Raw genomic sequence first — 13,686 nt, forward strand, 5'->3', positions numbered from 1 at the left:
GGAAACTCGGATTTTATGCACATTTTTAACCCCTTGCTGTTCTTTTGGTTAACTGTGCAGGTTTAGTGACGACTCATTGGTCCCTGATCTTAAAGCGAGTTGTGACAAGGACGCAGAAGAAAATCACGGGATTTGTTTTTTTGTCATTTCACAAGAGTGAAAATGACAAAAGATGGTTTTTCTTTTCAGGAAAGGCAAAAGAAAGAAAAAAGATCATCCGCGCTCATCTGGGAAGGCTTCTAGTTCATTGAAGCTCAACTCGGTTGCATTAAATGCATAACCCCGCCTCCCACTGTGTGTGCGTCTGGGTTCTTGTTCCACGCTACTACAGTCAGTCCAAGCCGGTGTAGCCTAGTGAACAGCCAGTCATTCAGTTTACATTATCCCCTGATTCAGCACCATGGACAGCAGCACAGTAACAACAAATGGTTTAGTTCCAGATTAAACAGGAATTTCTGAAGTTGCACAATGCATGCCGAACAATTATTTCTGTGTCCTACTTAAATTGCTTGTTCAGCATTGAGAAAATTAAATAACATTAACTTGTTTTTCTTAAAATCATATAAATAAAGAATAAACAACTTCTTTATCTGACGTCTGATGTTAGCCTATTTTCAGCTTTTTTCCTTATTCCTAATTGCATTCTAAATTAACTGTGAAGAGCATTGTTGAATGATTGATGAGAAATGGTTTTGGGGCTTGCTGTTGCCTACAGCTGAACAGCGCCTGTCAATAGGCTGCAAACAAGGAACATTTTATCAGGAGGCAAAAACTTCATTATTTTGATCATCGCAGGGCTCTATCTGAGATATGTTGGTTTGACAGTAAGTGGACAAAGTTTAGAGGTATATTATTAACAGGAACCCTCAGTAAACCATTAAGCAATTACTTACAAGGACACATGCATATTGTGATTAAACATTTAGTTATAGACAGATACAAATAACATTTTACTTTTGAAATATTTATTTTTATTTTTACTGGTTACAACTGAAAGAATGGGTTGATAGTGTGGAGTACAAGGTACAACATTTTATTCCATATGTTAAGAATATATGCATTGAACCATTTATGCTTTTATAAGCACTGTTGAAATAACTGTTGAACTGCATAACATTTGTATGTACACTTAATAAATTGTATTACATAACACTTAAAATAAACTAACAATTTCAATAATTTATAGCCTAAATATTTTAATGCCATTATAACTCCTTTTGAGTTATGTATGAAATTTATTTATTTATCATATCTTCTATATCTAAATCCTCAGGATTCCATCCAATATGAAACGGAAGAAGTGTTCCCCCTTTATTTGAAAAATCTATATAAAATCAGAATATACATTTTCAAGGTTTTGGATAGAGATTGATGAGACTTAAGCAATGAAACAAAATGAAAATATACAGAAAACGTATCTGGATGGCAACCTTTAAGCTTGCAGTCCCATCCAGAGACATGCCTGAAAATGTTCTTATTGTATCTTTAATATTTTGAACCAACTAACTTCAAAACAAAAAACTCCTTTTATTTTAGAACTTTTTTTAAAAGAGTTTGTTTGCAGTTTTCCAACTATTAAGTTGTTACATAGAACATGCATGTAAAGTTGCTCTAAAGTCGCTGTAAAAGATGTTTTAAGAGTAATAACACTCTGAAATGGTTCGGGTAGCTGTCAAGACGTTATTATATTGCTTATGTAGATGCACGTAATTTTAAGATATTTTCAAATCAAAACATCTGCTGTAGACCGACCTTTATTTTTTTTTTTTTTACAAAAAGGAGGAACTCTGTGATATTATGCCAGGAACTTCAGACAAATCCGCTATGGTGATATGTTCAAACCAGTAAACACACCAGCCAGATATCGAAATAATATTATTAGAATCACTTTAATGTAGGTATTATACTGTGAGTATCTCTCACGCGCAGGTAAAGACAGTGCATGCAAAACATGTATACTGTCCTGTTACACAATATCAGTTGCTTTAAAAAAAGTTGCCCTCTTCTCCTCCTCTTCTTCTTCTGCTACTGCCTTTTTGCATAGAAACACTTCATTCTCCCCTCTTCCCCCTCTCCCTCTTGTCTTACTTTTCTTGTTTCCCTAGTTCCCTTCCTTAAAATGGAGTGAGTGTTAGTTAGGGACAATAAAGGACTTGGGTAGGAAAAATAAATTATCTGGTTAAGATTAAGATTGAAGGAAAGGAAAAAGGAGGAGTAGAAGGGGAAACAGTGAACGCTCAGAGTAGTGGCAGGGATAAAGTGCTGAGAGAAAGGTAGATGGGGCAGTGTGGAATGGTAGAGAAGTGTACAATAACATCAGACCATGTCTAGCTTCAGATCCCATTCCTATTTACACACACACGTAAACATACAGAAATATTACATCTAATTTATATGTTCTTTTCACTCATATCTTCTTGACAAGGACTGCCACACAGTCTCTGTTCCATGCTTTATAAAGCAAATTCTTTAGCCACACATATTTTGACACTATTAGAAACAGCGCACATGGCATTCATAGTGGAAACCTGATTTCAATACTCACTTACATCAAGGAATACAAAACACCGAGGGTATTTCTTCCTCTGTGATGTCAAAAGCAAATTTTAAGGAGCTACTGTACCAAAAAAGGCATGCATAGAGGAGCTGCACCACAAAGACCGGATAGGCCTACACAGCACTTACCCACTGCTTACACAGTGCCATAAAAAAGAGAAAGAGACTAAAAGACAGAGACAATTTCTAATATCACTGTCAACAGGAATTTAGGGAGTTTCTCTCAGGTTTTTTGCTTCAGTTTGGAAGACAAGACATGCTTAAGTTCATGACTAACTTAGACATAGGCATATTATTCAGGACTTCTATCATTCAAAATGTTCCTTTTTAAAAAAAAATCATAACCACGCTTGGGTGTTCTGACTTTGTCTGCTTTTGGAGACATGTTGTAGTAGACAGACCATTTAGGAAGGTTTGTCAAACTGGAGACCTGTTACCCCAGTATAAGAGCAAGGCTAAGGTAATGGTAAGGACTGAGCTCCAGGAGAGGAATAAAAGTCGATATGTCTTGAAAAGTTCAATTAGAAAATATTTGTGTGTGTACTTGTACATAAATCTTTGTGGGGATCAAAGGCATGTTATACCTTCAGAGTGAGGACCTTTTGTAAAGTGAGGAAAAGTTGTGGATATAAGTAAATTGGTTTGTCCTCACTGTTTGACAGTTCTGACTTTCTTTCAGGTTCAGGTTAGGTTTAAGTTGAGAGGCATGTACTACCAATAAGGGTCCTCATTTCCCCTAACAGTATATAAATGAATGTTTGTGCATCTGTGTGTTCATAATTGGCTTACTGATAATGGAATGTTCATGACTCAACTTTTTTTTCGTCAAAGAGAAGAAAAATCAAGTAAACAAACGCACACTATAACAAAGATCAATAAGAGCACATACATAGAGATGCACATTCACTGTAACTCATAATCACCAGGCTGTGTATTGACCTGCTCACCATGAGGTCCTGTAAATACTACACATGCTTAGAGTTTTTGGAAAACTAGTACTCTGGTTACTGGTCAATTTGTTCTTTAGTCAACAACCAGAGGTGTATCTGTCAGCAGTTTTACCTTATTCTACTGTTTTGGGTTTGCAGATGTATCAAATGTGGTGGTTCATGTTCTTCCATAAATATGCTGGTTTGGTTTGAATTGGAATAAGAGGTTGTTGCTTTAGCTTAAGGGTATTGAGTGCAGATGGTTTGATGATATGTGTCTTTGAACTGGGAACAAAAGTCTTCTCCAGCTGTGTCAAATCAACAAACTTTTCAGACTTGTATGATGAATTCCGGGTTGGTGTAGGAGAAGCCCTGAAACTCATTCTGGTCCAGATTCATGATGAAGAGCTTGTCTGTGGGCGTCAGCTCCACCACCATCTTCGTGAATTCCTTGTCGAAGTTACCAACATCACGGCGGGATTTCTGTGGCAGAAAGAAAAGAAGGATGGAAAATGTGTCAGATAAATAAAGTCATTAAGTAATTTGCACAGCCTTAAAAAGGCTATTAGGGAAGTACAAAGATGACAGACAAAACAATTAACTGTCCCCTTAAACCATAGAGATGAAAGCTAGAGAAGAAGAGCTTTTTTATTTCAGCACAAAAAAGACACAATCTGCAGAGGTGGGAAAAAACAATGATTTGCAAGTCACAGTAATGCTAAATCTAGACTAACAAGTCCCTGATCAACTTTTTGTTCTTAGTTTGTGTTTATAGTCCTAAAAAAGTCATTATTAAATGGGGTTTTGCCTAGATATGCAACATTTTCTTGAGCTATGGAGGCGTTGTTTTTTATTATGATGATTTATACAGTGTACCATTGTAAAACACAGCACTGGACTTTCACTCATAATGGAGTTCGAGTCCCATGTGAAACAAAAACAATTCACCATGACCATGAGCTTCTCGCCATCCATGACCAAGCAATCATGGTCCCTATAACAAACCAAATCCTGGTCCGGTACTAGGCGGTATAGCCTAGTTTTAAAGGATGTGTGATGCCCAGGAGGGTCTGCAGGGGCTGTTTTGTTGTGTAGTGATTGCCTTGTGAAGGTGTGTCGACCATGTGATCTGGTGGGGGGTAATATAATGTCTTAGTATTAGGGTTTCTAGTCAGTTTGGGTAATTTCTCTATTGTTGAAATAGCGATGACAGGGAGCACCATTTGTTTTAATGTTTGCTCTAGAGCCTGGTCTTTAGTTCTGAAAACAAACTCGAAAAAATGTGAACCTATCTTTTAGATCTTAGTCTTAGTAACAAACCTGCGTTGCTATGTAATAAATCAACTCACGAGTTGACTTAAAGTCTACTTAAAGCCCACTCTATTCAACACCTCTGCTCATCTGAAAATGGTGGCAACACATGGAGTCTAGACAGAGCAAAAATAGTAATGACTCCATACAGGACGAGGGGAACGAGTCAACACAAAAAACAGACACCCTGCAGTACAAGCCAAAGATGAAAAGGACCCATCCAAACATTTTAACGCAGACAACAAAAGATGCCAACAGGACCCAAGCTTCCTAAGCCAGAGAGGAAAATGTTCCAGAGAAGAACAGACAAGGATCAAAAAGACAGACCAGCTGCATACCAAACCAAAATCTACTAACCCAAGATTCACACAGTGAGGTGAAGTAGTGAGTCTAAGACACACACACACACAAAGCATTTAGTTTCCTACCTCCTCCATATGTCTCATCACAGGGAATCCAGCTGAAATGAGGAGATGCTGAAAAAATCCCCATTTAATCGTCCATGAATTCAGGTACTCATTCAGCTGATTTTTGTTTACAAGGCAGGGGTGACCCTTAACGTTTACATCTAAAATGTGTTCATTTATTTTATGTATAATATAGCCTTTGTTGAGTGTAGATAGTAGCCTTGAAGTAGAATGGTAAGTTTGCATTGTATCTAGAAACCTGAGCATCCAATTCCTTTTCAGTCCATACTGTAGCTAAGTAAATGCCATCAAAGACTAAACCCATCAGATTAAGCTGAAAGGTATGTGAAACATTTAGTACATTAATCTACATTACAATATTATTTATCCACCATATAAGACCCCAGCCTTGAATCTAACTAAAACCAGTTTCATGTTTATCTATGAATAGTTTGTTATGATGCAGACACATCTGGCTGTAGATGTTCTCCCTGATGTGTTTGTGGACGATCTTGTCAAACATTTGCTGTTCAAATGTGTTATTTGTTACTTCTAATGTCAAATTATGTAATTCTTGCATTTGTTTTTTGTTTTTTTTTGTGTGTGTGTCTAACTCTGTTAACTGTGATGCTGTCTTGTTCATCACAGATTTTCTTTTGTGGTTAATGAAAAATTAAAAATAATATTTATTTTTATTTTGGCTTAGCAAGAACCCAAGTAAGTGTGGCAGCATTGACAAGGCAAACACAGATGTAGTCTGGCAGGCACCAGTGAGTATATTATCAGTTTCCAGTCATACAGGACAATTACACAGTTCACAGAAGCATCTCTCTCATCCAGAACAATTAATCCAAATATCTCTCTGTTATATTTATTTATATTTATTTATCCCTTTTCTATCACTCAATATGTCACTACTGATTTAACATCATCACGATAAGTGCTCTTGTTTTACAACTGTAAGAATTATTGTCTTTATCAATGAGCATCGATAACAGAAACAAATCTGAAATGCCACATCCCTTTTTGATACAAGCTCAAAGAACAAGATTTGACACATTACTATGCTGCATCTGACAAAGTAACAAAGAAAAAAAAATACAATCTGCCTCACAATAAAACATATCTTGTCAGACATTCATTTTATACATAAAAATAACTTTGTAATGGTCTTGTGTTGTTGAACAGAAAAGCTAGATGCATATTCTAATAGTAATACATGTACTGCAAAATGGCACAAGATGGCTGCACTTCATCACAGTTTTTGAGGACAGTAATTGTCAACATCCTCGTGATACTTAATCGTATTTTGGCACTTTTGAACATCCTGTTTGTAAGCTAACAGATTACCAGCCTCACAAGACTTGACTAGCGTTGTCACATGTCAAATCCTCCAAAAATGGTTGTTTATCATCTAAAAGATACACCCTCTGTCAATCAAAGCACAGTGTTATGTGGTGAATGTTTAAAGAACTGATAAGAGTATTCAGACTTCTGTCCTCTGACTAGTAGAAAATGAAATCAGCAAAAGTTCTAAGATAAGCTCACCACAGCACTGACTGAACAAAAAGTGTAGAAATATTTGGTCCTTAGAGAAGGGAAATCAACATTAATAAACTGATTAGTAATCAAACAATCATAGCAAAGCAAGATGTCAGTTTCACTTCCACTGTATGACTATTATCAATATGTGATCATACTACACTTATCAATATTACTGATAGGTTGTCATAGTCAATATGCATTTACAGGGAGGGTGACACAGAAAACAGGTTCAGGTCAGCCAAGAGGTCAGACTCGGACATGAACCTGCTGGTGTGGAGGAGCAACATTTCTGCACTTGAGATAGAAATACAGCCAGTAGAGCTGATATGAGAGCAGCAGTGTACAATGACTTGCTAAATCAAAGAACACAAAAAAATCTGTTTCTTTGCTGGAAAAAATGACCAGATTTAGACCAGCAACTTGACACATGATGAAGAGATTGTTATAATCAGCACTAGAGGACTTGTTTGCACTTCCATCCGCACCTTGTTCAAAGAAGAAGAAATTGCTTTTTTTCTTTGTGGGAGATGCACTAATTTCTTTTATTTGATTTCTGAAGATGAGATGATAGGATTGATACCACGCTTTTGTGGTCACATCAAGTACAGAGCTGAAGTGATGACACACGTTTTAATTGGGGAAGACTCTCAATCAAAACAGGCAAGGATCACATAGGTGAACAAGACTATTGCTAGTGAGCTTTTGTGTAAGCAAGCTTACTAACTTCTACTGGGTATGCAATTCTATACTTTTAAAGTTCTTTTATGAGGCAGCACACCTTTACATTTAAGAATTTGACAAAAAAAAATACAGGATTTAAGACAATATTAGTGACTCTGTAATATGGATGTACTTAGGCACATTGGTGCTCTGAGCTAAATGCTAATGTTAGCAAAGTAAATCATAGACTGTTTAATTTAAGACTGTTGACCTATTAAGTGAAGCCAATGCAAAAGTGCCTTACATGTGCCTTCTTTCTAGTGACCCTTCTTCTTACTTTAGTTTTGAAGATTATAGCCACGTTCATTTTTCTTTTAGCACTATGGTTAAATTCATAGTAAAAAAGACAATAGAGGTAAGTATTGTTAAGCTTTTACAGCAACTTGTAAAATGTCTTGTAAAGCATTCATTTATACTGGCCAGCGTTTTTCATAAATATCATTTCTTTCTGTGTACATTTTGTTTACTTCCACCATCTAGTCCTGCTATGGTAACTTTTGGCCCGCCTTTGCAATGGCAAAATTGGAGGCTTCATATGTAGATTCTCAAACAAGATGTCATCGTTGGTAGGTCCACTTCTTTTATAAAGTCTATGGCTATGAAACTCAAAATGGCAATGTCAACTTGCATTTGTTATGTAGGTATAAACCATGATTGACAGTGTTCACTAGCTTAGTTGAGTGAAATTGCCATATAAAGCAAATGTAAGCATGCCAGAGTAAAAAAGTAAAGCTAAGGATTATATTTTCCTTGATGAAAATAGAATCACAGTGATAAGGTATCATTAAGCTACTGCTAAAACACAAAAAAGAACCTATAGGCCTCTAATGGCACCAGTAGAAAAGATAATGGTGCTAACAAAATGTAGCTTAAAGCTGCCTTAATCCTTCATGTGACCCTTGCCTTACAGGTCTTAGTGGCTGCTGGAGAATAATCTGGTTTTAGACATTTTTTACGATGCAACTCTACAATTTAAAGGTTTTTTTGTCTAATCAGCACTTGTGTTTAGCATCTTTGCTCATCTCTGCATGGTTTTAAAACAACAAATTAGTTAACAGTTAAGGGGAACTGTAATTTCTTTTTACCTTTGGAGAGAACATTGCTAGTTCTTTCTCCTGCTTTCAGTCAAGATGCTAAGCAAAGCTAAGCACCTCCTGGCTACAGCTCTGTATTTCATGCAAAGATATGAGTCGGCATCAATGTCCACATCCAACCTTCAGAAGAGAAGAAACTGTTTGCACAAATTGTGATACATTCCTTTAACATTTTCCCCCGCTGAATGCAGCCTGGATATGACAACAAGGGGATGTTTTCATTTTGTATTTAGTCTCAGAAGTGTGGGGGGTTCCTAGTGCAGTGCAGTGAGATGTGGCATGGTCATTGAGTTGTGTTAGGGTACTCAGGGTTAACAAATGAGAAGCCTTGGAATTCTTCCTGGTCCAGGTTGGCTATAAGCTCTTGATCTGGGGGGGTCAGCTCTGGGGGGTGGCGTGTGAAAAAGCGATCAAAGTTCTCCGCATCACGCCCACACTGCCGTGAAGAGGAGAGGAGAGAGAGAGATGGATGCAGGATGGAGTGAATTTGATGAGTTTGTGAAGAAAAAAAGGACAACAACAAACAACAAAGAGAAAGAAGAGAAATACAACTAAAACATGGCATCAACCAATCAAATCACTCACAGTCGAAACTGTGGAATTCCATTGGTCCGTACATGAATCAATGACATCTCAGCTTCATCATTGGTGACGACACTGACAAACCTCAGCTCTGTATTTGTCAGAGTAGTGACCAATGGCAGGCGATGGTCGGGTTAGGAAGAATGCCCTCTCTAATGCGTCTTATAACTTACCTTGTAAGTCATATCATGTTTTTTCCTTCCGATCTTTGACAAAGTCCTAAAGTAATCAGTGCAGCGCAGGTAAAGTTCAAACTATGGACTAAGAGTATTTTGAATATACTTACAGCTTTCGGTTTAAAAGGTGGCTGGACCTCTTTATTCTCCAGTTTTTCCCAATCTATATAGCGGAAAAAGGCGTGCTCCTTGATGTCTCTCTCCCCTTCTGGACCACAGCCTAGCCGCTTACCTGGGTGCTTTGTCATCAGCTAAAAATCACATAAAAAGACACAGTGAAAGGAGTTTGAACATGCATGTGTGTGTCTGTGTATACTTCATCCATCTCTTTTCTAAACCGATCAACACACATTAGTCATTCGCTAAAGTTGATAACTTTTCTTCAGTCATCATGCATTAGCAAGGAGGGGATAAATAGAAATTAAAGTATTTTAGGGATATACAATAAACCTTAAAGATGTATCAAATTGTTTTAATTTTTCAATTATATTTGCATTGTAATTATTTCAATAAATGCCATCAACTTGCAAGTTACATATGGCGCTAACTGCACCACGCTTAGGAAATGTATTATGGGTAAAGAGAGAGCAGCTATATTTTAATTGATTAGTCATGTCACTTGAGTTAGCATCAAGTTAGTGTAAGTCTAACCTTTTAAAAATAAAAAAAGGGGTTTAAATTTGGAAATCTGCTTCGCAAACTGCTTTAGGCCACTTTAGAACACTGCATAAGCCACAACTTGCATATTACACCTATATCTCTAACTTAACAGAGGTTGAAAACATTGTTCATTATCAAAGTGCAAAGTTCAGTCAAAAAGGAAATTTGGATATTTTTGTCAATCATGAGTCTGTTGATATGTTTGAGGATTGTAATGTTTAATTGAGTGTTGTGCTCTTAACTTGCACTACTGCAGCTAAAAAGAGATAACGTAGAATAAAAGCTCTCATAAGGAGGACAATAAAGAGCATTACGGTTCATTTGAACTTAATCTGATAATTAAAAGTATCTTAAATAAAATTCAGGGAAATTTTGTCCACTCCCAACACCCATCTACCACTAAACCATACTGGCATATTGGTGGCATGTGCATCTCCTTTGTAAAATACTTTGCACTTTTATTGCCCTTTTTGATATCCAGGAATGAGCTGCAAATTGTGACCAGTGTTTGAATTTGATAATGGAGAGGGTTTAAGGGCCATGCTAGGACTGAGTTTTTTTAGTGAATGTATAACTATACTCTCTCACCCCTTTGCAGATAGCAACGGCTTCTTTGGACATGGACTTAGGATATGAGACATGATGCTCCATGATGGACTGGAACAGCTCATCCTCGTCCTCTCCATCAAAAGGCGGCTAAATGGGAACAAAAATACTTCCATCATTTCCTGTTGTTTCCTGTTGTGGTAAAATCATCTGTTCGCAGCAGTTACTACACTAATGCATACAGACCTGTCCCGCAAGCATTTCATAGAGCAGCACTCCAAATGCCCACCAGTCCACAGATTTCCCATATGGTTGATAAGCTATGATCTACAAAACAAAATGTTATAGTGTTTGATTTTAAGAAGTCAGAAAGTGCAACTAAGCAGATCCAAAGCCTAACACACCTCTGGAGCTATATAGTCTGGTGTTCCACAAAAAGTCTTTGTTGTAATCCCATCGAGCATGTTCTCTTTGCACATTCCAAAATCTGCAATTTTTATGTGGCCTTCAGAGTCCAGCATCACGTTGTCCAGCTTCAGATCTCTGGAAAACACACACACACACACACACACACACACACACACACACACACACACACACACACACACACACACACACACACACACACACACACACACACACACACACACACACACACACACACACACACACACACACACACACACACACACACACACACACACACACACACACACACACACACACACACACACACACACACACACACACACACACACACACACACACACACACACACACACACACACACACACACACACACACACACACACACACACACACACACACACACACACGAGTCACTAACACTACACCTGAAGTTTAAATGACTATAAATAGATCAAACTGTTTCACAAATGGACTCACCGGTACACAATGCCTTTGGAGTGAAGGAAGAAGAGTCCGATGGCAATCTCAGCAGCATAGAACCTGAAATACATACAGCAGTTTATAAATGAATGAAGGGTAGCACAGTTTCACAATTTGTGTCATTGACAGATAATATGGATTAAAGATCACACTTTCTGGCACTGTTATGATGATAAAAACTTTGGTTTGTTAATTTAAACTCTTTATTATAGTAAGGAGTTTTACTTTCAGCACCATGATCAAAAACGTTATTTTTAAGTACCGTAGATATATAGATAGATAGATAGATAGATAGATAGATAGATAGATACTTTATTGATCCCGAGGGAAATTCAAGGCATCCAGTAGCAGTATATAAGACATGCAGGACACAAGACATTAGTTAATTAGTTAAGTCACCAGCACTGATACCATAACATTTATTGTATTGTTCCAAAAGCCTGTTTGGAGCTGAACCAGTATGAAAAATATGACTTTAGTGAAACTTCATCTTAGCAGCTGTATCAAAACTTAACAATCACCTGAAACCTTTTTTAAACGTTTTTGTTCGTCACAAAAGCTCAAAATATGTCAAGGGTACGGTGCTCTGATTCCAGAAGAAAAATGTTTACAAAAAGGAGATTTTACTACAAAGAGAAAATGAAGAGCACGAGAAACCCAAGATTCTCTGTAACTTGCGACGCAGTGTTTAGCTGGTGAGACAATATTTCATTTGGTGTTCTTTTAAAGCTGAACTTCTCTGTGTAATTGTTAAGTGTATGTGGTTGCACTCACACAGCATGAGGCTCCTTGAACTTGCCAACTTGTTGGATCTGGTACATTAGATCTCCTCCGTTTATGTACTCCATGACAAAATACAATCGGTCCTGAAAAAAAAGAAGAGAAAAAAAAGAGTTAGAATCACTGTAAAATGAGTGTTCTTGTTAACGTATACAAGCTCCGACCAGTCAGGGTAACAGCTTGTTTATTTGCCATGGCTCTGAGCCCTACCATGGTTTGGAAACAAGAATGCAGCTGAGTGAGGAAAGGAGGCTTCCCAGACAGGGCAAGGACTCTCTTCTCCACCATAGTGCACTCTACGTCGTCGTCCTGGATCACTACATCCTTCTTCAGGATTTTGACGGCGTACAACTCATCAGTGCCCTTCCTCTCAGCCAGCATCACCTGTAGGGAGACAACAAAGACAGAAAAAATAGCTTCAGGGTGACTTAGTATCTGATTCCTAAACACCATCTTAAAAAAAAGAATGTGATTATGTGCATCACCTTGCCAAAGCTGCCTTTTCCCAAAACCATGATGAAGTTGAAGTCTGAGAGCTTGACCCGGTCCTGATTGCCATTGCTGTCATACTTGCACACCGCGGAGGAAGAGGAGTCAGTGGGTTTCCCTGGACCCACCTTTGCCCTCTGCAGAGAGAAGTTACAAGAGAACAACAATCTGAATGTGGGAGGTTATAGAAGTAGTCTCATCTTAAACAAAATACATGAACCTTTTGCCTGTGACTTTTACTTTGAGTCGTACCTCAAACCTCTGCCGCAGCTCCTCGTTACCCTCTTCTCCCTCTGGCTGGACTGGAACATTAAAGTATTCTCCTTCCTCCTGGGACAATAGCTTAAACCTAAACCCAAGAATAAAAACTGAAAATGCTTTATCACAATACTACAACAATAGAGCCCTTTAATATTCTCAATATTTTCCTCAAGCATTTATCTTAGACTACACCTGGGTAATTTCACCCAAATATTTCCTATTTCCTCATGTTGACATCTCACCATCCATCCACCCCTTGTTTTTGTAGCTCCGAAATCCCAAAGGACAAGGAGCCCATGAAGTCGTTTCTGCTGGTCAGATCCCAGTCCCAGATCTCCACAGAGAGACGGCGGTCCTTGTCACTTTCTTTTAGGTTGCTTAGTAATAAGAGAAACGTAGAAAGATAGTTAAATATAAAAAGTTTTTTTTTTAAGGGAGGTAAAAAATTGAAATGAAGATCAAAAATTTATCTTGAAAATGTATTATACTTTTTATATAGCTCTACTTAAACAAAGTAGCTTTCACATGTGCACTTTTTTTCTACAGTATCAACAGAAGAGCAGAGAAGAATATACAGAAAATTCATTTTCATGTGCATGAACGGGGTAGAGAGAGCTTTGTCTTAAGATGAAGAGCATGAGGTGTTCTTATATTTTATATACTTTATCTTGTGTATTATATAGATCTTCTGCAGTATAGATGGTGAGCAAAATTTGTTGCT

The 13,686-nt window shown here is 37.6% G+C and overlaps 1 protein-coding gene across 2 annotated transcripts in view; it reads right to left on the reverse strand.

The window, feature by feature from the left end:
- Positions 1-2,953: 2,953 nt before the first annotated feature.
- Positions 2,954-13,686, reverse strand: part of LOC306819672 (protein kinase C beta type) — a 30,139-nt gene continuing 19,406 nt past the window's right edge. Inside the window, exons 7-17 of one of the 2 annotated variants that reach the window (XM_079337115.1) lie at positions 13,208-13,342; positions 12,957-13,053; positions 12,701-12,841; positions 12,426-12,599; positions 12,210-12,301; positions 11,433-11,495; positions 10,931-11,069; positions 10,773-10,853; positions 10,569-10,676; positions 9,431-9,571; positions 2,954-3,968 (exon numbers count right to left, since the gene is read on the reverse strand). In XM_079337115.1, the coding sequence (XP_079193241.1) occupies positions 3,816-3,968; positions 9,431-9,571; positions 10,569-10,676; positions 10,773-10,853; positions 10,931-11,069; positions 11,433-11,495; positions 12,210-12,301; positions 12,426-12,599; positions 12,701-12,841; positions 12,957-13,053; positions 13,208-13,342 (1,324 nt within the window). In that variant the 3' untranslated portion in view covers positions 2,954-3,815. Of the gene's footprint in view, positions 3,969-5,954; positions 8,999-9,430; positions 9,572-10,568; positions 10,677-10,772; positions 10,854-10,930; positions 11,070-11,432; positions 11,496-12,209; positions 12,302-12,425; positions 12,600-12,700; positions 12,842-12,956; positions 13,054-13,207; positions 13,343-13,686 lie in introns of those variants that run through there. The other variant, XM_079337114.1, reaches the window with a different exon arrangement.

The sequence above is a fragment of the Symphodus melops genome (assembly GCF_947650265.1).
Source record: "Symphodus melops genome assembly, chromosome: 2".
NCBI classification, from domain to species: Eukaryota; Metazoa; Chordata; class Actinopteri; order Labriformes; family Labridae; genus Symphodus; species Symphodus melops.